The sequence below is a fragment of the Aotus nancymaae genome, unplaced genomic scaffold (genome assembly GCF_030222135.1).
Source record: "Aotus nancymaae isolate 86718 unplaced genomic scaffold, 86718_ANA_hifiasm-v0.15.2.pri h1tg000006l, whole genome shotgun sequence".
Taxonomy (NCBI): Eukaryota; Metazoa; Chordata; class Mammalia; order Primates; family Aotidae; genus Aotus; species Aotus nancymaae.
In genome coordinates this window covers 39,597,980-39,622,483 of record NW_026988417.1, presented here as the reverse complement: position 1 = coordinate 39,622,483, position 24,504 = coordinate 39,597,980, and the positions used below count along the sequence as shown (strand labels likewise).

The 24,504-nt window shown below is 46.8% G+C and overlaps 1 protein-coding gene across 6 annotated transcripts in view; it reads left to right on the top strand.

Moving 5' to 3' along the window:
* Window positions 1–24,504, top strand: part of APBB2 (amyloid beta precursor protein binding family B member 2) — a 404,376-nt gene that overhangs the window by 363,663 nt on the left and 16,209 nt on the right. For 5 of the 6 annotated variants that reach the window (XM_064366631.1, XM_064366633.1, XM_064366628.1 and 2 more), the window contains one exon: window positions 22,205–22,319. In XM_064366631.1, the coding sequence (XP_064222701.1) occupies window positions 22,205–22,319 (115 nt within the window). Of the gene's footprint in view, window positions 1–10,274; window positions 10,654–22,204; window positions 22,320–24,504 lie in introns of those variants that run through there. The other variant, XM_012474926.3, reaches the window with a different exon arrangement.

Below are 24,504 nucleotides of genomic sequence, written 5' to 3'. Positions count from 1 at the left end.
AGAAATGTTATGGAGGCTGCACTGGCGGAGTTGACTGTAGAATACACAGGAAGGGGTGTGATCTAGGACCACACCTGGTTTCTTTGATGCGTGGTTTATGCCTGTAGAAAATACATGTTAATAGGAGTAATGACTGTCCAAAGAAAAAGTTACCAAGCCGTGGAACAACTCCCTTCAAATTTATGTTGTGTCAAGACCTTGATTTAGGCCAGACGCGGTAGCTCACGCCTGTAATCCCAGCACTTTGGGAGGCCGAGGGTCCCCAAAGGATCACTTGAGGCAGGAGTTCGAGACCAGCCTGGGCAATGTAGTAAAACCCCATCTCTACTTAAAATACAAAAATTACCCAGGTATGGTGGCGCACACCTGTAATCCCAGCTACTAGGGAGGCTGAGTCAAGAGAATCTCTTGAACCTGGGAGGCGGAGGTTGCTGTGAGCTGAGATCACACCACTGCCTTCCAGCCTGGGCGACAGAGAGAGACTTTATCTCCACAAAAAACAAACCACAAAACCTTAACTTACTTTTCTTTGGTTCTCTAGTGTAGATGAGCAGACATATCCATCCAGTGCAATCTTGTGTAGTTGGCCATTTTTCCAAGATGTTTTTACCCTTCAATACCCTGTCTGTACTTCTCAACTGGTTATGAGACCTTTGAGCATTTTTCTTTGATCTGGCTTGAAAATAAAAAATCAGAGTAAGAAGAGAAGACAGGTTTAAGCCTTAATTTATATGGAATTATTCTACCTCGTTCCCAGTTTATAAGAAACCATTCATAATTACATTTTTTTTTTTTTTTTTTTTTGAGACAGAGTCTTGCTCTGTTGCCCAGGCTGGAGTGCAGTGGCATGATCTTGGCTCACTACAACTTCCGCCTCCTGGGTTCACGCAATTCTCCTTCCTTAGCCTCCTGAATAGGTGGGATTACAGGAATGCATCACCACACCCTGCCAATTGTTTGTATTTTTTGTAGAGACAGGGTTTCACCATGTTGGCCAGGCTGGTTTTGAACTCCTGACCTCAAGTGATCCTCACTCAGTGCTAGGATTATAGGCATGAGCCACCGTACCCAGCCCCATAATTACATTTGAAGTTACTTCATATGCAGCATCCAACAACTGATATCTCATAAATATAAAATTTGTTCCATATGTATTTCAATTCAAAGAGAATAACTTTCTTAGTAACTTTTCAGGAAATTCACTGAGCATTTGGGGAGCTAGAGAAGCCATTTCTAAAACTAAGTACTGAGTTTCTGATAGGATTTTCTGCCCCCTTCTTCCAGCTGCAGAATTGTGAACTTAAAAGCATATGACAGAGAACTTGAGTTTTGAGATAACTTTGGTTTGGTTTTGAAAAAAATGTGTGCGTGTGTGTGTGTGTGTAGAAAATATTCCTTCCACAGTCAGTATTTTGAACAGATAAGAAAGGGCAGGAGTAACTTGAGCTGCCAGCCATTCTGATCTGAACACCTGGACTGGGTGCCCTATAACATGTAAGCTTGTCCGGGGATGAATAAATTATAGCAGTTGAAATAATTATAATAGAGGACAAGCAGCAGCCGAGAGCACGGTTGACAGGGGGGCCAAGGTGGCCCGATTCTGTCATATCAGAGCATGCATCTTTTTGCGTGGTTACCTGAAAATGCTGTTTTCGAGGATTCTGGTGTGTTTTGTTTTTCATCACCCTCCCCCTTAAAACATTCTAAGAATCATAACCTGCTAGTGACCTTTTAGAAATAAAATGGCTAGGGCAGACGTCCACAGGGCTGCTGCTTCACATGTTGGGCATCTGTGTAAGATTTCAGTTGAGCAAAACGTTGTTTGGTTCTAAAGCATTTGCAAGTTGGAAATGCTCTTACTCCTGCATCTTGGTGGAAGAGTTTCTAGCCAGCCTTGGAGTTTGTCACCTGTAACGAGAATTATTCTGCCATCTCAGCCAGTCACAGGGTCCCTCAATTGGTTTACACTCTGCTGTTAACATCTTGAAAATGTTCATTGTGTTTTTAACAGGGAGCCTTGCATTTTCATTTTGCACTGGGCTCCACGAAGTATTTAACCAGTACTTGTCCACATTGTATGTTGCGCCCTTAAAACAGATCATCTTCTAGAGCAGGGGTTGGCAATTTTTTTCTGTAAAAGACCAGATTTTTTTGTTTTTTTTTGAGACAGGGTCTCACTCAGTCACCCAGGCTGGAGTGCAGTGGTGTGATCACGGCTCACTGCAGTCTCAACATCCTGGGCTCAAGCAATCCTCCTGCCTCAGCCTCCTGAGTAGCTGAGACTTACAGGCATGCACCACCACACCTGGCTTTTTTAAAAAAAATTTTTCTTGTAGAGATGAGGTCTCACTATGTTGCCCATGTTGTTCTCAAACTCCTGGGCACTGGCCGCATATTAAATATTTGAGGCTTTTGGGGCCATGTGGTCTCTGTTGCAACTACTCAGCCCTGCAATTGTGGCACAGAAGCAGCCATAGCCTCTGCCTAAGCAAATGAGTGTAGCTGTGGTCCAATACTCTTCATTCACAAAACAGTCTGAGATTTAGGAGGGTCATAATTTGCTGATCCCTGATCTGAAGGACCTAGATCGAACCCTGAATGACAATTCAAATAGGGACTTTGTCATTTGGAACTAAGAAGGTTCAGTCATCTCTGACCAGCTTTGTGTTGTGTTGAAATTAGCCCCCAAAGAGAATTCCTGCAGAAGGTCAGGGTGTTTGGGGTACTTCTACACTTGAGCCTCTTTCTTCTTTAAGATGATATATTTATTTTAATTGTTAAATATGGACAATAACAGGAAACCAAACACAAATAATAGTAATCCAGGGTGTTACAAAACTGGGCACAGTGGTACCCACCTGTAGTCCCAGCTACTGTGGAGTCTGAGGTGGGAAAATCACTTGAGCCAAGGAGTTTGTGTCCAGCCCAGACATCATATAAGACTCCGTGTCTTAACAAAAACAAAGCAGGATGTTACAGCAGTGGCATTGTGGTTTTTGTTTTTTAAAGATCCTTCATCATATTCAATGAAAAGGGGAAAAAAGATGCTAGAACAAAGAGACCAACTACCTACAAAAAGTAACCTTAGTAGCAGGGTGCAGTGGCTCATGCCTGTAATCCCAGCACGTTGGGAGGCTGAGGCAGGCGAATCACCTGAGGTGAGGAGCTTGAGACCAGACTGGGCAATATGGTGAAACGCTGTCTCTACTAAAAATACAAAAAGTTATCTGGGTGTGGTGGCGCTGAGTAATCTCAGCTGCTTGGGAGGCTTAGGCAAGAGAATTACTTGAACCCGGGAGGCAGAGGTTGCAGTGAGCTGAGATGGTGCCACTGCACTCCAGCCTGGGTGACAGAGCAAGAGTGTCTCAAAAAAAAAAAAAAGTAACCTTAGTAAACATAAAGAGTACATATTCTTTCCAACTGTATCAAGAAGCTAACTCCTGCCATTATACCCTAGTACCTCTGATGGGGCAGGGGGAATGGTTTGTAGGTGCCCCAGAGGGCAGCATTTCAGTTCATTGCTGCCTCAACAGGTATGGGAATGTGTTGTCTTGGGTCTTTTCCTTAAATGATAAGCAGAGATTTATTTCTCTTAGAGTACAAACATAAAGAAAATTATCTGGGGATAAATCTTGATAGAAATCAATATACAAGGGAAATTTATATATTGATTTCTTCAGGAGCAGAGGAGCTATTTCTCATTTAGACAAATGTTCCAAAGAAGGAAATCTAGTTAGGAGCTCTGGAGACACCATTGTTTCTGCTGGAGATGATCAGAGTATAGACTTGCTTTGCTTTTAAATAGAGTCATGAGAGATTAATCATCTCAGAACTTGCCTCCTGCCTGTTCAGATGAAATATATGTTTTATTAACATTGTTTCAGCTGACATGAAAACAGGATATGAACCAATGGCAGGAGAAAAAAGAATTCAGCCAACTCCCTGCTGTTTGTGGCATCATTCCCTTAGCTTCTTACCATCGTGATGAGAAGGGAGTTCTCTGTTTCCCTTATTTAGTTATTCACTTATTCAAACATATTGATTGATTGCCTGCTATGTGCCAGACAGTGGTAAGTGAACAGACAGAAAGGTTCTTGCTCACGTGAACTTTACTTTTTTGGTGGAGAGAGGGTAATAGGGTAGTTTCAGATGGCTGTGAATGTTGACAATGACTGGGGGATCCTCAGTGTTCTTTTGGAGGCTGTGATGATCGGGGATGATGAGGGGAGGGCCTTGGGGGAAGGCAGAGCAAGCAGCAGAGCAGCAAGTGCAGAGGCTGCCAGGCAGGGGCAGGCTTGTATGTTTCAGAGCCAAATGGTCCCAGTGTGGCTGGAGGCAGGGAGTTTGCAGGGGTGAGTGGGGGTGGGGGGGTGGATTGTAAGCAGGGGCGCCATGGAATAACTGGCTACTGCGTAGGGGATGAAAAGAAGGTAATTTAAACCAAACACAGCACTTAATTACTGTCACCAGCTCCAGCAGTGGTGGAACCAAAAGTCCAGTAGGGACAGAGAAGGGCAGAGCAGAGGTCACCTCCAGTGAGGAATGGGGTCCTGAGCAGAGCCAATTAATTGGGAGGGAGCCCGGCTCAGGTGCCTGGGGCTCCAGAGCTACATGGTAGAGAAGAGCCCAGCCAGCAGGCCTGCATTCTGTTTGCAGACCCACCACCGGCTAGCTGTGGGCTTTTGAGCGAGTCAGCTTAAACTCTCTGACCCTTTGATTCCTCATTTGTAAAATGAGAGTCAGGATGCTTGGCCCTGCAGGCTTCTTGAGTGGCTTGGCGACAGTGTCCACCAAGAACAGAGAAGTCAATAGCCAGGAGCCGCTGCTGTGACTTGGTGAATCAGCCTTCCTAGGGTTGGTGTCTGCTTTTATTTAGATATGATTGAGTTTATAGTATACCAGAAATACTTGTATCTAGATGGAAGTTAACAAAATTCAGGGCTGGGCGTGGTGGTTCATGCCTGTAATCCCAACACTTTGAGAAGCTGAGATGGGAGGATTGCTTGAGCCCAAAAGTTTGAGACCAGCCTTTGCAACATAGTGAAACCTTGTTTCTATAAAAAAAAAAAAAATTAGCTGGATGTGATGACACACACCTATAGTCTCAAGTACTTGGGAGGTTGAGGCCGGAGGATTGCTTGAGCCCAGTAGTTTGAGGCTGCAGTAAGCTATGATTGTGCCACTGTGCTCCTGCCTGGGCAGCAGAGCAAGACCCATCTCAAAACAAAACAAAATTCAAACGAAGGCCATATGTATTTGCTTTCCATGTTACCTACCCTAGTACTCCTTTCAACTGCACAAAGAAAACCCCTTGAAAATTTAGAAAGTGATTTAAGAACGTGTCATATCCAGAAGAGGTCCTGTACGTGGCTGGGTGCCCACCATGATTTTAAGTAGGAGTCTTGTCTGCACCTTGCCAGGAGTTTGTCTGGTGGCATTCTGGCATAGAAACCACTGTGCCGTCGTTTTCTCTGCTCGGAATCAGTTAAATTCTTGCGTGTTCCTGTACTTTGTTAGATAGGAGCCTTCTGGTGTCAAGGTTTTTGTTTTGCTTTGTTTTGTTTTTTGAGACAGTCTTGCTCTGTCACCCAGGCCAGAGTACAGAGGCATGATCTCAGCTCACTGTAACCTCTGCCTCCCGGGTTCAAGCAATTCTTGTGTCTCAGCCTCCTAAGTAGCTGGGACTACAGATGTGTGCCACCATGCCCCGCTAATTTTTATATTTTTAATAGAGAAGGAGTTTTGTCATGTTGGCAGGCAGGTCTTGAACTCCTGGCCTCAAGTGATCCACCTCTTCAGCCCCACAAAGTGCTGGGATTACAAATGTGAGCCACCATGCCCGACCCAGTATTTTTTATTTTTGTTTTACCATCTTTGCTTTCAGAAAGGAAGCTAACCCATGGTTTCACAGTTCAGGTGGAATTTATAAAACTTTATCCTTTCATTACACCCTAAACTTTATAGTTTAAAGTTGAAACTGAAACATGGCATAAGTTAAAAACTAAATATAAGCTGCTTACAAGCTCACTTGATAACTAAATATAAACTGCGTGTATATTCTTTCTCAGATATTCAGAGAAGCAAGATTTTTGCATTTTTTCTGATCAGATACAGCACAGATGAAAGCTGAAGCTCATTAATTCTTGCTGTCTTCAAAGATGGACTTTAAAAAATATTCATTTCCTGGTTGCTTTTATATACCCCTTTTCCCCCTCGTTAGTAAGCGGACTGGTAACTATTGTGTCTTCCCTCCAATGGCATGAGAAAGTCCTTTGTTTAGAAGACTGTGCCTTGAATTTCAATAATCTTCACCACTTTAAATCCTAGCTTTACACTCTTAAGTGCTGGAACTCAAACTTTCCCATCATGGCGCTGCTGGGCAGGACAGTAGGGTGGGAGGGGAGCTTGCTTTAGAGAGGAAGGCATGCTTGGTCGGAGGCGGGTGTTAATGTCCCCGGTTGATCCTGGAAAGGATAGAACCTTTCCCTGAGATGAATTCTCTGAATATTAGCCAGAAATCAGTTGGTAAATTTGCGTAAGTTCAGAACTCGTTTCTGTTCAGAGGCCTTTCACCTGCAGCGTTTAGATTCTAAAGGGGCCTGGGATTGAGTTTCAGGAATCACTGAACTTTTCCAGCTCTGCCCCACTTTTATACAATTGTGTATAAAATTGTGAGTCTGTGCATGTTTTTTTTTTTTCTTTTTTTTGGAGTATCATCATCAGGTGCAAAAGGTGCCTTGATCCAAAACAGGCCAGGAACCTTTCCTTTCTCCTGGTGGGCCTCCCCTTCCCTCCCTCACATGGTGATTGGCCTGGCCTGCACCCTATAGGCCATACTCAAGCCACCACCCTATAGGAGCTTTATATGGATTAAATAATGTAATCTTATAGCATTCTCAGGACATAAGGGTCCCTATGATTCCCATTTTACAGATGAAGAAACTGAAAAACTAAGAGGCTAAGGGCCCTGACCAAGGGCAGACAGTTAATCAATCAGTCAGTCTCTCTCTCTCTCTCTCTCACTCTCACTCACATACACACACACACACACACAGACACACACACTTGAAGCTGGAGGAAAAAAACTGTCAAACTCAGGAGCTGGTGCAAGAATTTTCATGACATAAAGTTTTGCAGTGCTTGCTTCATTGTCATGTGGATAATGGTGTGATGGGTGTTCAGAAGCCTCAAGAGATGGCTGGTGATGAAAGACAAGCATCGGAAAGAAGCCCGCAACAGAGACTTCTGCAAAAATGGAGTGAGAAGTCTACTGGCAAGTCCTTGCCTTGTGTGCTCAGTTTGTGAAAAGTGGACAGTCGTGCACAGCATGAAAAGTAGGTGGCCGTGCCAGGGAACAGGAGACGGCGTCCTCTTCCAAAAAGCTGGAATAGACGTTGTCATTCTGGTGTGCTGGGTTTTTTGTGTTGTTTTTTTTTTTTGAGGAATTTCCTCTTCATTTGGATTCCAGTTACACATGCCAAGTACTTCTGTTATTTCGGGCTTATATTAATGAAAACATTGCCAATTACGCGCGCATTTATTTTCTCAAGGAACAGCCACGGAGAGCATGCTGATCAGGCAGCCTTCGGGTATGTGGCTCATGTGGAATTAATCTTGGGGTTTAATTCTTTCCACTGGCATCTTGTACAGCGAGAAGGGAGTAAGCGTACGCCTGGCGCTAAATTTAGCCTTCTCCACTTTCAGACTGGCTTGTCTTGTGCAGAAGCCCAGCTTTGGACTGATGTTTTCTTCCCAGCAAATTTACAAGGTGCTGAATTGGTGGAGCTGCTGGCATTGTCTGTGACTCTTCTGGGTTTTTGAATGACATTTCAAAGATCACTCTGCGGTCTCTATTTATGGCTGGTTTTCACATTGATACTTAAGTCAAGCAGTGTTTATTAACCCCAAATGAATTAACTGTGTTAAAAGTTTGCAGAATCATTTTTCCAAGTCTGCCTTCAGGGAAAAACACAGTAGCTACATCTCGGCGGTATGTTTTTAAGTGAATCACTAGCAATGGATCTGATTTAAAATATCCAAGGCTACAATAATGATTATACACAAAAGAAACAGGTCGTATTCTCAGATTGTTAGATTTTTAAAGCTTTTGTCACACACTGGGGATAGGCTTTTTATTAATAATAAGAAATTGAAAGCGTTTATTAAAATCAAAACCCAGTCAAAGCACTAACACTTCCTTTACTGATAAAAATCTGAGCACTAAGGAGTTCCTAGCACATTCATTCTGAGATTAGGAACCCAAGAGTTAGGGAGGTTGTGTGACTTGCATAATGTTACCCAGCTGTGGATCCAGACTGGGACTAGCATCCGGGTCTCTGGGTCCCTTGCTGATCTTGTAAATTGTGACCCGAGCCTGGCTTTGGTACGTGGAACTAAGTAGCACAGAGGAACCTGAGCCAAGAGATGACTCTCCAGCATCCTGTACAGCTGGGGTCCAGCAAGCCTGAGGAGAGGGCCCCTGCTGCTTCCCCAGGTGACTGCCCTTCCATGGGAGACAGTCTATCTCAAATGCTCCCCAGCGCAACCCAGCCAAAGAGGTGAAGCCGTTGGATGATGCAGTGATAATACCTATAACGATGCAGGTTATTGCAGCTTTGTTACGTGCCTGGCATTCCTGCACACACATCGTCCCCTTTAATTTCATGCTCATAATGCCCCTGAGCATTATGAGCATGAGCAGGTGCCCTTATCCCCTCTTCAACGATGAGGAAACGGGTTTCGTGGGGCGTACCTTGTAACACAGTGTGCCTGGCACACAGAGGGGCCCTGGAAAGCTATGTTGAGTCAATTAAGAGAAGGTAAGCAATGTACTGGAAGGAATGTGGCTACCCATCTGGATTTGAGCACAGCTGGGTCTGCCTCTTCAGCCCAGAGACCCTCTTAGGAATTTTTAGCCACCTCTTTCCCTATAAAAGTTAACTAAAAGAGAGGAATGTTCCCTGTTCCTCTAAAACCCTAGGTTCTGGCCAAACCCTTTGGCCCTACCTTGAATACTTAAGTGTCGGGACTTTTTGTGTTTGCCATTTAGGAGACAAACCATTAGGGGGCTCTGCAGGGCTGTGTAGAAGTATGGAATGCCCACCGTGGGTACATCTAAGACTAGAATTAGAGTCCTGCAGCCTTCCCCATGTAGAAGCTGTGTGACCTTGGCCAAGCGTCTCAACCTCTTTGAACTTGTTTCCTCATCTGTCAGTGAGAACAGTAATATTGACCTTGTCCAGTTACTGTTAGAGGCCAAACAGAGCTCAGTAAAGGGCAACTGTTGGCTGGTGGTGGTGTCATCATTAATATTAGTCAACTGTTAACTAATATTAGTTAACATCTGTGCCCTGGGGCACACTGATCACTATGGCTTCCCTTCAGTACTGAGGTGTAGATAGTTGCGTATTTTATCACAAAAGTCAAATGTGCTGGTTGTGTCATTTTCAAAGAGATAGAGAAAGTAAAATCCTCCATAATCCCCTTTCCATGTTACAGTTGACAGTTTGGGTGTCGTATTCCAAGTTTTTTACTGTGTATGTGTTAAAATACACATGCAAACATTTCGTTGTTTTTATAAGACCATGGGTCTACAACTTGGCTTTGTTTTTGCCCCACTAACTGATGTGCCGTGGTCATTGTTCCGCCTCAGGGTGAGCAGCTCTTCCTTTCCACTTAATGCCTCTGTGGTTCACTGTCTGGTGTGCTTGGCGTTTCATGCCATAATTTTAGCTCCATCCCTGCAGGGCCCTGCTGGCCGCTCCATGACCCTGGCCGTAGAGTGCCCAGGAGAGCGGGTTTCTGTGAACATAGGGTTTCTGCTTCCCTCCTCATTATCTGTCCAGTGCTCCCTGCCTCTTCGGCCCAGTTGCTCTGTGTATAGTGCATGCAAATTGGCTGTGACAAGGCCAGAAGGGAATGGTGAGCACCGTGGGTCAGAGGGTTAAGTGATTTCATTAGGATCTCGGGCAGCTCAGGGAAGCTCAGGGAGGAAACTCTAAGAGTGCGGCCCCAACCAGAATAGCACTCTGCTCCTCTCTCCATTCCATTCCTCTCGTTCCTGGCACATCTCCGATCTCTCCCTTTTTGAGCTGTCATCTCCTGTCTCTCCCTCTTCCCACCCCTGCCCTTGACCTTCTGTGCTGCCTCCCTCCCTGTTGCTCTGTAAGGATGCATCTCCGGAAAAGTGCCTGGATTCCAGTGATGTAGCTCTGTTAGTAGAGTGTCAGGAATGTCGGTAAAACAGGTAAGGCTGTGTCCATGCCATTGTTTCTGTATGTTTTTTATGGGGAGCAGGTGGAGCTGGAAAATGAAGACATGTCCACTGCCAGTGTTTACTGCAAACAGTTTCCTGTATTTGACTGTGATATTTTAAGCTTGATTACCTCCCCCGGTTGACATGTTACCTCTGTAAATTCAGCTGGCATCTCTTGGCGTCATCATAATGTGGCTCAAAATACACACTTCTGAGCGATACAGTTGACCTAAAATAAGCAGGGAAAGCCTATTAATTGCTGCAGAGTTGGGAAATGAGATGAGCTGTCAGTGCTCAGATTCGCTGTTAACGGGATTGTGTTATTTGCGGGATGCCGTGTGAATGCTAACGTGTTGTTTCTGCTCTGTTCCCTCATGCCTTCCCGGATTCAGAGAGAGGTAACTGGCTGATTTTCACTTCTCCCCCTTTCGTGGTGTCTTACTTGTCTGGCAAAGCTCACTTGCTTTCTTCATGCCGCATTACCATCCTCACAACCATCCTTGTCTTGAGAGGCAGAACTTTTTTATTTTCTTTTGTTTTGTTTCACCTTTTATCACCAGCATTTAAAACGGAGTCTGGAATTGCTTCTGCGTCCCTCATCCTCTACTGTGTTTGACCCTGGTTGGGAAAGGTGATGGGCTGGGTGATTAAATCTAACACCATTGTGGTCACTCTCACTAATGACTGAGAAAAATCTCATCAGCATGGCAGGGAGTGAATGTGATGGAAATAGGTTATATGCCATGTTGTAGAAGGAGGCTTTTCATGCTTCTGGAAAAAATTAATTTGATAGCCAGGTGTGGTGGCTCATGCCTGTAATCCCAACACTTTGGGAGGCTGAGGTGAGGTCAGGAGTTCAAGACCAGCCTGGCCAACATGGTGAAATCTCATCTCTACTAAGAATACAAAAAATTAGCTGAGTGTGGTGGTGGGCACCTGTAATCCCAGCTACTTGGGCGGCTGAAGCAGGAGAATCGCTTGAACCTGGGAGGCCGAGGTTGCAGTGAGTGGAGATGGCGCCACTGCACTTCAGCCTGGGTGACATAGGGAGACTCTGTCTCAAAAAAAAAAAAACAAAAAAAGTCAAAGAAAGATTAATATTAGTGCTTATGTTACAGATTCTCTAGAATTTTATTGGTAAGGTTTGGCACCAGGCTACTAGCCTAGCCAGAAGCACTGATTCAATTTCAGTGTCAATTATTAACCAAAATATATGGCCCTCCATCCCCACCATGAGAAGGATGGAACCACAGAAAAGACATCACTATGAAACAAAAGAGATTTTGACCTCAGTTGTGTTTTTCCAATGCTCTGCATGTCAGCCTGCCCATTTGACTGACTGGGGACTTTAAACTCCACTATTCCATAGCTCTACTACTTGATAAAAACTCCACTTTTGATGGAAGAAGGGAATTTTGAGGTTTTTCTCCTTGAAAGAATGGTTGTGGTTCCTGCTGGGTAAAGTGGAGAGACATGAAGGCAGATCTCCTCTTTGTGTCAGAGTCGGTCTCCTGTAACCTCCCTGCCTGGTTGGGAGCTGGAGTGATGAGTCCTCAGCCGGGAATTCCTACCGCACTGGTGTTGTGACTGCCCCCTGCTGGTGGCTGTTTTCCCCATGATGCGCTGCTATCGTTGTCCAGTGGTCAAGAGGGAGAGACAGCCTAGAGTGGGCGGTGACACCTCCAGGGCTGGTCTTCCAGAGGGTGTGATTAGGAGAATTTGTGCGAGCTTCCCTGATTTTTTAAATCACTTTGAGGAGACCCTGGTGGTGCGGGGGAGGTGGTGGAAGGTTCTGGAGGATGAGGGCTGTGCATGTGGATGTGAGCTCCTTCATCTAAAATAACAACCAGTCCCACTGGAGTCAATGGTGAGGATATTTTCAGGTGTTTGCTAGTTTTTATCCTCCTTGTTTATTTGGGTATCCTCACTGGGAAGCAGTTGCTCAGTATATTAACAGCACGACTCTGTTCTAGAGAGGGCTACAGATTCTAGTTTGCCCAAACCACCTTGATGATTGCAGGTGGTAGAATTTCAGATCTGCTGTTGACACACTCTGTGTCTCATGAACGTGCCTGGTGAGGAATTCCCTGCCAAGCCTGTGTGTTTACCCAGGTGACGAGTTGCTGAGATGCTCCTTTCAAGAGGCTAAAAAACTTAGCATCTTTTTAAGCTTGCAAAGGAGAAAGTAAGTTAAGTTTACCAAGTGAGATCCTGAGCTTTGTGAAATTAGTGATGCCTGCATATGATACATATGACATTGGGTTAAAAAGAACAGAAAACCAAAGTCTTACGTGTGTGTGTGTCGCAGGGGTCATTCTGGATTATCCATCTAGAAAGATGAAGTTTCTCATGTACTTTCACTTCCCTGTTCCTCCCACTCTCACAACAAGATTTTCAAAGTGCAGTCAGAAAATAAGAGCATCCAGTCTTGAAAACAGGACTCACTCTTCCTCCAGGCCTTGTACACACTGTCAAAAACTCACAGTTTGGTACAGCCCAGGAGCCCTGTAATTACACCATGTTCCCATATGGGCTTGCCTTTTGAATTCTATTTTGGATCTGATACTGTGCCCTGCACAGGTGAAACGAAGAGGAGAGAAAGCCCTTTGTCATAAAGTGCCAGAAGTGCAGTGTTTGGATCCAGTCCCTTTGCTGCTGTCTTATCATTATTTACAGATGGGACCTGACCTTTGCAAATAGCAGCAGGAGAAAGATAAGCTGGGAGGAAAGGGTCATTGGGTACATTTTAGCAAGTCTTAGTATAGTTCCTATGAGTGCAAATATTTATTAAAAATGTCCCTCGGTTGAGCATGGTGGTTCACGCCTGTAATCCCAGCACTTTGGGAGGCCGAGGCAGGCAGATCATGAGGTCAAGAGATAGAGACCATTCTGGCCAACATGATGAAACCCTGTCTCTACACAAAACTTAGCTGGGCGTGGTGGCATACACCTGTAGTCACAGCTACTTGGGAGGCTGAGGCAGGAGAACTGCTTTAACCTGGGAGGCAGAGGTGGCAGTGATAATCCCAGCATTTTGGGAGGCCGAGGCAGGTGGATCACCTGAGATCAGGAGTTCGAGACCAGCCTGGCCAACATGGCAAAGGCCCGTCTCAACTAAAAATACAAAAATTAGCCAGGTGTGGTGGCACATGCCTGCAATCCCAGCTACTCAGGAGGCTGAGGCAGGAGAATTGCTCTAACCCGGGAGGTAGAGGTGGCAGTGAGCTGAAATCGTACCTCTGCACTCCATCCAGCCTGGGCAACAGAGCGAGATTCCATTAAAAAAAAAAAAAAATCCCCCATGGATAAGGAGACAGTATTTCAAAGTACGCTTTTTGGTTGACTTCTTTTTCTTCATTTATAATATGGTACCTACCCCATTTATTGAATGCCACTTGTTGTGTGCCTTTACAATGTCCCTGCATAAAACATGCCATGTATTTGACCTGAACAAATGTGAGTGATGTGAAAGATGTTATCAAATAGTGGAGACTTGGTAAGGAATCCCAACAGCGGAGAATTGGTGAGAGATTGAGTGGAAAGTGAACCTAACAGAAAAGGACAGGCGAGTTCCTGCCAGTTACATGAGCTCTTGTGCAGCTGACAACGTCAGCTTGTTCTGTGCCACTCCAGAAAGCATAACAAGATCCTACAAGCAAAAGTTACAGGGAGGCCAGGTTCAGTTCATCATTTAGAAAAAATATATTTTGAACCAGGCGTGGTGGCACATACCTGTAGTCCTAGCTACTGGGAGGCTCAGAGGGGAGGATCACTTGAGTCCAGGAGGTCGAGGCTACAATGAGTCATGAGTGTACCACTGCTCTCCAGCCTGGGCGACAGAGCAAGACCCTGTCTCAAAAAAATAAAATGAAAGATAATATATAAAAATGTTTTAAGAAGAGAGATACACACACACGCACACACGTTATTCACTGGAGCTTTCTACCAACAGAACAGGCTGATTTATTAAAGAAACAAGATGTCTTATCATGGAAATACTCTACGTACCACCTGCTGTAAAAGGGCCTTTGAAAACTTAGCCTGAGTCACAGCTAAGAGGTCCGTAGATGCCCTTTTGAAGAGAGGTAAACACATAAGCAAATTCCATTTACCTTAAGAGAGTTGCAAAAGAGAGATTTAGGGAGAGAACCAGTAGTTCTGGCTGTTTTTTAAAATACAGTCTGCTTTTGCCAGGGAGGCTGAGGTGGGCAGATCACTTGAGATCAAGAGTTCGAGACCAGCCTGGCCAACATAGTGAAACTCCATCTCTACGAAAAATATAAAAATTAGTCAGGCATGATGGTGCACACCTGTAATCCCAGCTGCTCAGGAGGCTGATGCATGAGAATCACTTGAACCTGGGAGGTGGAGGTTGCAGTGAGCTGAGATCATGCCACTGCACTCCAGCCTGGGTGACAGAGCGAGAATCTGTCTCAAAATATAATAATAAAATAAAATTGAGCCCACTTGAATAAAGAATAATTTATTCTATAAAGATGGATTAAGCCCCTACGGGTGATTAGAATGCTGTATAATTGAGAATATATAAAAGCAATCTTTGGTCCTCTTTATTTTTTTATTAAGAAATTTGAGGCTGTCAGATAAGATGTCTTAACACTGACATTTTTCTCCAGCAAAAGTCTAGCCTGTTCCTCTGGGAGAGTGATTACTGAGGAGGACAGCAAAAAAGACAGGAACAAAAAGAGTTGGAAACACCAGGGTTCAGTAAGCAGGTGGCAGCAGGTACTTGATGCCTGGTACTAGCTTCTGTCACCATTTAAAGAAGAGACAAAGAAACTATAGCTCTCAGCCTTCCACTTCCTGGCTTATAAAAGAAAATGCAATAATTCTCATGACTACAGGAGTTCAGTGGAGTGAGACTTTATGTATGGGGAGCAGATGGCTCCTGGCCTAGCCTTGTAAATGGCTAGGGAATGGCGTGAGCTGGGCAGAGGGCAAAATGGTCTTGCTGCCAAGTGTGAGACCGAGCGTAGAATTTCAGATAATCACAGGTTCCTTGGAATCTACAAGTTGTTGGAAAACCCGGGAGCTATGTTCTTTCTGGCCCTTGGGGATCTTTTGGGCCAACTATGTGGTTTTACAGATGAGACACTGAAACCTGGAGCCTGCGTGGCTGTGTGAGGCACCCAGTTAATGAGTATGGCTCCCAGCCCATCTCTCTGAGATGGGACCCTCCCGGCGCTCTGGAAGCTGGGAGTGCCAACGGAAGGACAGTCCTCTTCGGCTCCCCAAGTAAAGGCTCCTAAAAGGCGCCTGCAGTGGACCAGCCAGCCGCTGTGTCCCATGCAGCAACAGAGCTGGCTACAGGCCCTGCCTGCTTGGCTGCCTGACGCCTGATGGCCGTGTGGCACCCGGCACACTCTTTCCTCCCAGCTCACATGCTCCGCCTGAGCTGATCGCGCCAGTTTAGGTTTGCCCAGTCGGTTAGGAATACTCTGAGTGTGGAGGTGTGTTTACTACAAAGCAGTTTCTTATGTCCTTCAAAATACAAGAAAATCTAGGAAATATTACATTGCTTTTACATATGACCGTAATGGCGTTTAGCATCATAACACTGGGATTGGGAAAAAAACTGAACTGTGTAAAAAACTAATTGGCGACGATTGGGCCCTTCGATCACTGTGGAACCCAGCTGATGGGATGTAGAGTTTGTTTACTATCTTCTCTACTTCTATGTGTGTTTGGAAAGTTCCAGAAGGAGAAGAGTAAAAAAAAAGAAAAGAGAGAGGGGTGAACTCTGTTCTTTTAACTCCTGTACTCTTCAGCCTGGGGCCCCAAACTCCAGGTCACTGCAGACCTCCCTGTGGCTAAGACCACCTGCTCTGTCTCCTGCTGTTCTGGAAAGCTCTCTACCCCCTTGCCTGAGCCCCCTTTCTTTGATGTCTTTGGGACCAGCCTCTTCTGGGCTTTTCCTGCCCTATTCCCCAGTCGCCAGGCCTTGCTTTGTCGTGTTTTTGTTTGTTTGTTTTTGAGACAGAGTCTTGCTCTATTGCCTAGGCGAGAGTGCATGGCATGATCCCGGCTCACTACGACCTCCATCTCCTGACTTCAAGCGATTCTCGTGCCTCAGCCTCCCGAGTAGCTAGGATAACAGGCATGAGCCACCACATAATTTTTGGTGTTTTTGTTTTTGTTTGAGACAGATTCTCACTCTGTCACCCAGGCTGGAGTGCAGTGGCACGATCTTGGCTCACTGCAACATCTGCATCCCGGGTTTAATCGATTCTCCTGCCTCAGCCTCCCGAGTCGCTGGGATGACAGGCACTTAACACCTAATTTTTGTATTTTTAGTAGAGACAGTATTTTGCCATGTTGGCCAGGCTGGTCTCCAACTCCTGGCCTCAAGAGATCCACCCACCTTGGCCTCTCAAACTGCTGGGATTATAGGCATGAGCCACCGTGCCTGGCCAGCTCTGTCTTTTCATGCTCCACACTCTCACCTGCTCCCCGACTTCAGCTGCCTCCCCGATCCATGTCTCCTGCCCAGACCACAGGCCTCAGCGCAGAGTCCCAGCACCCACCTGCTTGGTGGGCCTCATCACCTGGTGACGGACCTCAAGCACAAGCACCCCAGACATCTTGTCCACCCTGGAGCTCATCAGCTTCCTGCACCAAACGGGCCCTCCTCCCTCTCCCACTGCAGTGATGGGGTGCTTAGCTGTCCTAGCAGGGACCCCAGAATTATTCTGAATCCTCTCCCTCATCCACACATCTCTCACACATCTGCCACTCCTGCAAGCCATCCTTCCAGCACCTCTTCCATCTGTCTCCTCTGCCCTGTTCTCACAGATGCTGATTCAGACTGCACTTTGCTCATCCTCCTGCACTGGACCACCGCAGTAGCCCCCAGCGGTCTCTTTCCCTTGGCACGCTTTGTCCCACTAAACAAATCACATGGGGTCACCTGTAATATTGCTAAGCTAGGATGGCTCAGAGTAAGGGCCAGTGCTGGCAAGACACGAGGCACTGTGCAAACTGAGTACAGACTCCTGCACACTCCCCTGCAGCTGCCCCTGTGCCTCACCACAGTGCCAGGGCGTACGTATAGGGCAGCCAGGAGTTCTCCCAAATACTCGGTGGGCCTTCTGACCTCCGTGCCTTTGCTCATACCCATTTCCATGTTCTTTGAACCATCCACTGCCTTCTTACCCTGATGAGGTCCTTCTTAAACTTAAAGCAGCAGCTCAAACCTCACTGCCCATCTGTAACGTTAGACACGGTCTTGCAAGGATGGAACCTTATCTGTTTGAGTTTGCCTCTCTGGTGCCTGATATATAACTCCAGCTAGAAGGCGCTTGTAGACTTGTAGAAGTGAATTGAATGTTTTTTTTTTTTTTGAGACGGAGTCTTGTTCTCTCACCCAGGCTGGAGTGCAGTGGTGTGATCTCAGCTCACTGCAACCTCCACCTCCCAAGTTCAAGCGATTCTCCTGCCTCAGCCTCCCGAGTAGCTGGGACTACAGGTGTGTGCCACCATGCCTAGCTACTTTTTTGTATTTTTAGTAGAGACGGGGTTTCACTGTGTTAGCCAGGGTGGTCTCGATCTCCTGACCTCATGATCCGCCTGCCTCAGCCTCTCAAAGTGCTGGGATTACAGGCATGAGCCACTGCGCCCGTCCTGTAATGAACTGAATATTTTTTAAAATAACAGTCTTTAATACCACACCATAAAATCCAAATGGCAGTTGCATTCATTTCCTATTGTTGCTGTAACAAATGACCACAAACCACGTGGGTTAAAGCCACACCAATGGATTCTTTTTCAGTTCTGGAGGTTAGAAGTGTCAAATCCCAGTGTTGGCCAGGCTATGTTTCTTCCAGGGGCTCTGGGGAGAATCTGTTTCCTTGCCTTTTCCGGCTTCTTGAGGCTGCCCGCGTTCCTTGGCACCTGCCTCCTGTTCTTTTCCTTATGAAGAAGGTACCTGCCGTTTTCTCCTGTGAATTCGCTGGTCCTACCCAGAGAGTCCAGGATAACCCACATCTCAGGATCCTTTGTTGATCGCATCCGCCAAGCCCCTGTTGGCATGTAAGGGAACACAGCCACAGGTTCCTGGGATGTGGGGAGGGATCATGACTCTCCTGCAGCAGCCCTTTTAAGAAGTCAGGTGCCGAAAAGCCAGGCTTTTCACACAGGCAAGTGATGCTTGGATTTCGTTCTGAATCATAACAAAATTTGATCGGTTGTATATTTCATCGTGCGCAGATGAAGTCGCTCCACTGGTCTGTGGTCCAGGCTTGAAAGAACGGCCTCACTGCCTCTTACAGATCTCCGTATTTAGGGCTCTCAGCTGTTTTAGGATGACTCAGGATATGTTACGTGAGAGTGAAATGGGAAACGCGCACATCTCTTGACCTCCACAGTGAGGAGAAGGCACCTGTTTTATCCTGGGAAGCGATGAAACCTGCAGAGGATTAGTTACCAGACTCACCCACCATCATGGACTGACAGATTTCTGCCTCCCTAATCTATTAGCCTCTACCTGGAAGGAAACAACAGATATGGCTGTAAAAAAAAAAAATAATGAGAATCCCTCCCAAAAAAGCCTGAGGCTGCTGAGTTTCTCCTTGGAGAAGCTGTGGGTTCCAGATGGTTGCCCTTAAGGCACCAGTCACCTTCCTCTGTGCTAGAGGAAAATGAAGATTAATAATCATAATTTGTTTAAGTTAAGCCTAAAGGGCTGCCTGTGAGAAAACCGAGGCACAGAGGGCACGCAGCTGAAGTTCGATAGGAATAATCCATTGCTTATTGACCAGGGCCTGTTTACCCCTGCCATCAGTAACCTTGGGATGTTGCACTTTGGGGCCTGCCAGCCACCATGGAGAGGCCGATGGATCCTGGAAGCTTCTATTGGAGAATGTCAGAGCTGGCGAGGGACTTGGAAATCATGTTTTTCAACCCCTTCACTTAAAGACGAGGTCAGATTCGATGCCCAGGGTTGCATTGCGTAGTTTCAGCCCTACTTGAAGGTGGGTGGCCAGAATCTCAATGTCTCGCCCTTCTGGCTGCTGCTATCTCTTAGAGGACAGACACAGACACCTATACGGTAACTATAAAAGATATGGCATAACAACCTCTTCTTCTTTGTGGCACAGAATGTAAATACTTGGGGCATTTAGACCCAAGCAGGGTCCTGGGACCAGAGTACCAGGCAGGCCGTGGAGCCAGGCCATGCTGAGTAGACGGGCGTGCGCTGGACGGTATGGGGAGGGCCGCTGGTGACCACGTGAGGGAAGACACCACTGTGAGCAGACACCGAGACCCACCTCTTCTGGAGCAGCAGGGGCAGCTGTGCAGTTGGGGGAAAGTTGGTGGGACAAATTTTGGAACTCCTAAAATCCAGCCAGAGATTTGGACTTTGTGTGGTTGACCACAGGGAGCTTTGGGGAGATTTGGCCTCGGGAACATGGCAGCTGCATATAGAAGTTGGAAGGATTGGAGTCGTGTGCATGGAAACGTGGCATATTTCTGAGGGACCTGTCTAGGGAGGAGGACCAGAAGCAAGGCGTCCCTTGAGTGTGATCTCCAAAAGGGATGTCCTCTGTCCATTTCTTATGTGTTGCCTTGATGGTGGTTGAGGCTGGATGGGAAGGCCTCAGGACCACAGTGTGAAAACTGCTTACCCCTCAAAGTCTGGGCCCAGTGCCTTGCCCCAACCCACTTCCCAGCCCAGTCATGGAACCCATTCAGGCCTGACCGAGGGCCAACTTTGTCAGCAAGAAGGAGGGATGTGTGCGGCAGGCTCACGTTGTACTCAGCCGCAGACTCGCGCCTCCACTCAGCCAGCAAACACTTAGTAGTACCAGTGATAGCCAGGCCTGGACTAGGTGCTGGGGATGAGTTAGGCACAGTCATCTTCATGGAGCCGCAGAGCGTTGAGGGGAAGACACACTCAGACACTCGCAGTGCCCTGGTGTGTGCACTGTGTGCGAGGAACCTTCCAGGCTCTCCCCCAGCTTCAGCCAAGTCCTGGCAAGGGGATGGAGGCAGCCTGAGCTCAGGCAGGGAGGCAAGGACTGGCTTAGAATGGCTGCATGGTGGGAGGGCTGGAAACAGAGGGATGGATGCCAGAAATTTCCTGGAGGTGAAACAGGACGAACGTGGAGATTGGGTGTGGCAGGTGAGGTGGGGGAGTCCGGTTCTAGCATGGAGGACACTGAGCTGGAACATGAGGAAGCAGGAGGAGGTTGGAAGGAGAAATGTTGAGGTCAGGTGTGGACAGCCCGTGGTTAAAGCGTCTTAGGGCAGCCAGGTAAGGCGCCTCTGAGCTGAATCCTGGGCTTACGGAGCCCCGCTGCAGGGCTGCCTGGGTGTGGCGAGGTGAGGTTGCCAGGCAGGGTTTTCCCACCAGACCTTCACAATGGCCAGTTGCCTGCCATGGCAAATCCCTGTCCCTTCCCAAGGCCGCCAGGGCTATCTTGGGGAAAGACTCCATCATAGTCTATGAAAAGGCTGCCAAGTCTTACCTTAAGAGAAATCATTAAAAATAAATTCATCTCTACTTATATCTCCAGACAGTATCCTGGCTTAGCATCAGATGCAGATAAATCCCTGTGAATCCCCATGGGTAAAGCTGGGTTCATATATATAAACGCTTTCATCTTTAAACCACTGGCCTCCAGTGTTAACATTGAGAAATTCAGTCTTACCGCATGATTCTTTAGAAGCCAAGTAATGTCACAGTCAGTATCCTTTTATCAGTAGAACAAAAGCGAACACCCCGCATTAGCTGCATGCTCACCAAGGTGCCTGAGCTAGCAATAAATAATGCGCTGCTGCTGTCGCCCTGAGATCTGAGGTCTGAGAAGTGTTGAACACAATCAAAGGATTGCAGTCCACGGTGTCTTTGTGTTCCGACATTCCCTGTGATTGCCCTTCAACTGTCTCAGTCAGCTGTGGGCTGATCCATCGTTTGTGCACATGTTCCTACATCACAGCCTATTGTTTGCTTCTGCTGCGCCACTGTCTGTATCGTTATCTCATCATGCGATTCATGCTCTCCTCAAGCCTTTCTGTTTTCTAATCATAACACTGGTTATTACACTAGATAGAAGGGTTCTGTGAAATTCAGTTTTCACTAAAGGTTGTTAGAGATTCCAAGAGTTCAACAGACTGGGTTTTGAAAGTTACAGTTTTCACTGTTGTTGCCCAGGCTGGAGTGCAGTAGCACAGTCTCAGCTCACAGCAACCTCCGCCTGTTGGGTTCTTCAAGCGATTCTCCTGCCTCAGCCTCCCAAGTAGCTGGGATTACAGGCACCCACCACCCGCCTGGCTAGTTTTTTGTATTTTTAGTAGAGATGGAGATGGGGTTTCACTGTGCTGGCCAGGCTGGTCTCACACTCCTGACCTCAGGTGAGCCACCTGCCTCGGCCTCCCAAAGTGCTGGGATTACAGGCGTGAGCCACCATGCCAGCCTTTAAAAGAAATTTTTTAGAGGCAGAGTCTTGCTCTGTCACCTGGTCTGGAGTGCAGTGGTACGATCATAGCTCGCTGCAACCTCAAGCTCCTGGGCTCAAGTGATTCTCCCACCGCACCCTCCAGAGTAGCTGGGACTATATATCCATGCCACTGCGCCTGGCTTTTTTTTTTTTTTTTTTTTTTTTTAAGACAGTGGTTTCACTGTGTTGCTTGGGCTGGTCTCAAACTTCTGGCCTCAAACAATCATCCTACCTTCTCTTCTCAAGGTGTTGGGATTACAGACATGAGCCCCTGTGCCCAGCCCACATTGTAGGTATTTTACTCAGAAACGAATTTCTAATATTCCTAAAACTGTATGATAGGAAGCTGTTGAAATTTAATTTTCCTTTTAATCATTGTAATACATTGTTTACTATTGACATGCTGGCTGCTAGCTCAGTTAACTTGATAACTAAAGTACGTGTTGGTAAGTAGCTTCTTTTACTAATATACTGATACATTTTGCTTGCACAGGGATTTCGCTTATGTAGCAAGAGACAAAGATACAAGAATTTTGAAATGTCATGTATTTCGATGTGACACACCAGCAAAAGCCATCGCCACAAGCCTCCACGAGATCTGTTCCAAGGTAAGTGGGTTGGGCTAGTGCGGGCCGCCTCTCTCTTTTTGTCTTACTGCATAAAGGGATGTGGAAGGGTAGTGGGGTGGGTACATTGACCTGCAGTTGAGAAGCAGGCAGATTGTTCAGCCAGAGTCATTAAAGTATTCTTGCTGTAGGCCAGCCATCGCTCTAAGTAGCACTCCATCTACACAAAATGAATAGACCATAGTCCCTCCTGCAGCCTGAAAACATACATACATACATACATACATACACATATATATAGAGATATAGATATGTATATCTCAGATAGGCAAAAGCAATGGCAGAGATATGTACACCCCTGAAAACAGGGAAAACGAATCAAGGCAGATTTTCCAGGGGTGGGGCCATCTGACCTGAGAGCGAATGCAGGTAGAGAAAAAGACTACAGGAAAGGAGGGTGGCAAGAAACCATCGGGGTTTCTGCAAATGCAGGGAGCTCTGGGGGTTGCCATCAACACACATCAACTTCCTGAGGACACACAATGGCTCGTAGAAGCCCCCTCTGTAGCTGGGAGGCAAGAATGCGGTCATTGTCTCACACTAGTAGGGGCCCTGCTTCCTTAACCAGAGTCACAGAGACTCAGAATGAGAACAGTCTGGTGTCACCAGTCCAGCCTCCCGCTCCCGCCAGCACAACCGCCCCCTTGCAGACATCCCCCCCACCCTCTGCCCTGCACGCCCATGGACTCCCACAGGTGGAGTCTCTTACTTTTCAGGAGGAGGTTCTATTACCGAGCAGCTCTGGCTGTTAGAGATTTCGTCTTTATGTTGACCTGAAATCTTCCTCTTGGAGCCTCCAGGTCCTGACTGGAGGTCTGCCATCTGTAGCAGCAGAGAAAGGTTCCCCCATTCTCTTTGCTGGCCAGCTCTTCAGACACTTGAACCCTTGCTGTGTTTCACCATGTGTTGTGTGTTTTAAAGGCAGGCTCTGGACAAGCATCTGTCATTGAGTCTTCTTGCCCCTGACTTCCTTCCTCTTCAGATCCTCCACCCCCGTCTCTGCAGCCACGTTTGGGTCGCATGACTATTCCAGGCCCCTAACCATCTTCTTCTGGGCATACTCTGGTTGGATCCCCAGATGAACATGGTATTCTAAAAGTGAGCAGAGAGCAGACCAGGGGCATGCTTGATCTCCAAGGATATACTATTGGGGTGCTTGATGTTCTTGGCAACCACATTGCCCCTTGATTTCTCTTCAGATGGTGGCAGCCAAACCCCCAAGACACTGGCACAAGCTTCCTTCAGCCAGGCCTTTCCATTCCCCAGACTTGCTTAGTTTCTTGAATGTAAATGCAGGATTTTACCATCCCTTCTGTTGAACATCACCTTTCTGATTCAGGCTGACATCATAACCCAGCTTCGCTCCCACGATTCCTCCTGAGCCGGCAAGACCCAACCCAGGCCATGGGCTGGCCCAGCCTGTTATCCGAGCAGGAGGTACAAGCCACCTGAGGGAGGGACAGGGCAGGGAGCTGTCCCCAGCCTCAAAGTGAAAGAGTTCTCAAGTTGGCTGCTTTGACTCACATGATGGGGATGTGCGGGATGGGCACTGGTCTTCAGATCACCACATTTATTCCAGCCCGTGTTCACGTTCTTGCATTGACGAGACCAGGGCGTTGCTGTGTTTGCAGCATTGCAACCTGCTCCCTGGGTTTCGTTTCTCATTCATTCATGCCCCACATAGAATGGAATGCCATTTATGTGCCAGGCACCATCAAAGGCACTGGGGTGAGAGCACTGACCAAAACAGAAAAAAAAAGTCCTTGCCCTCATGGAGCTCATAGTCTAATGTAAAACCCTTAGAACATGGCCTGGCACAGAGTAAGTGCACAGGAAACCCTTGATTTTATTCTCGTCAGCAGCCGTCTTGCTTGCTGCCCCAGGCACGCATCTGGAGACAGGCAAAGTGGAAGTCTGCGGTGGAAATGACTTTCACTCCACTTGGAACGGAAAACTTAGTCTGGGAATGAAGATCCAAGTTACTTTTGGGGTCACTAAAGTGGAGGCTTCTTTCAGTCCCTAAACCCGCAGCTCTGTAACTGGCAGAGAAGAGGGGTGTAAAGTGCTTTCCTCTTAAGCAGACATCAGTGTCCATCATAGAAGAGAAGCAATTTAGAACAGTTTGAAGATAACAGCAGAAATGGCAGGTGTGTCTGTCCGTTTTCAC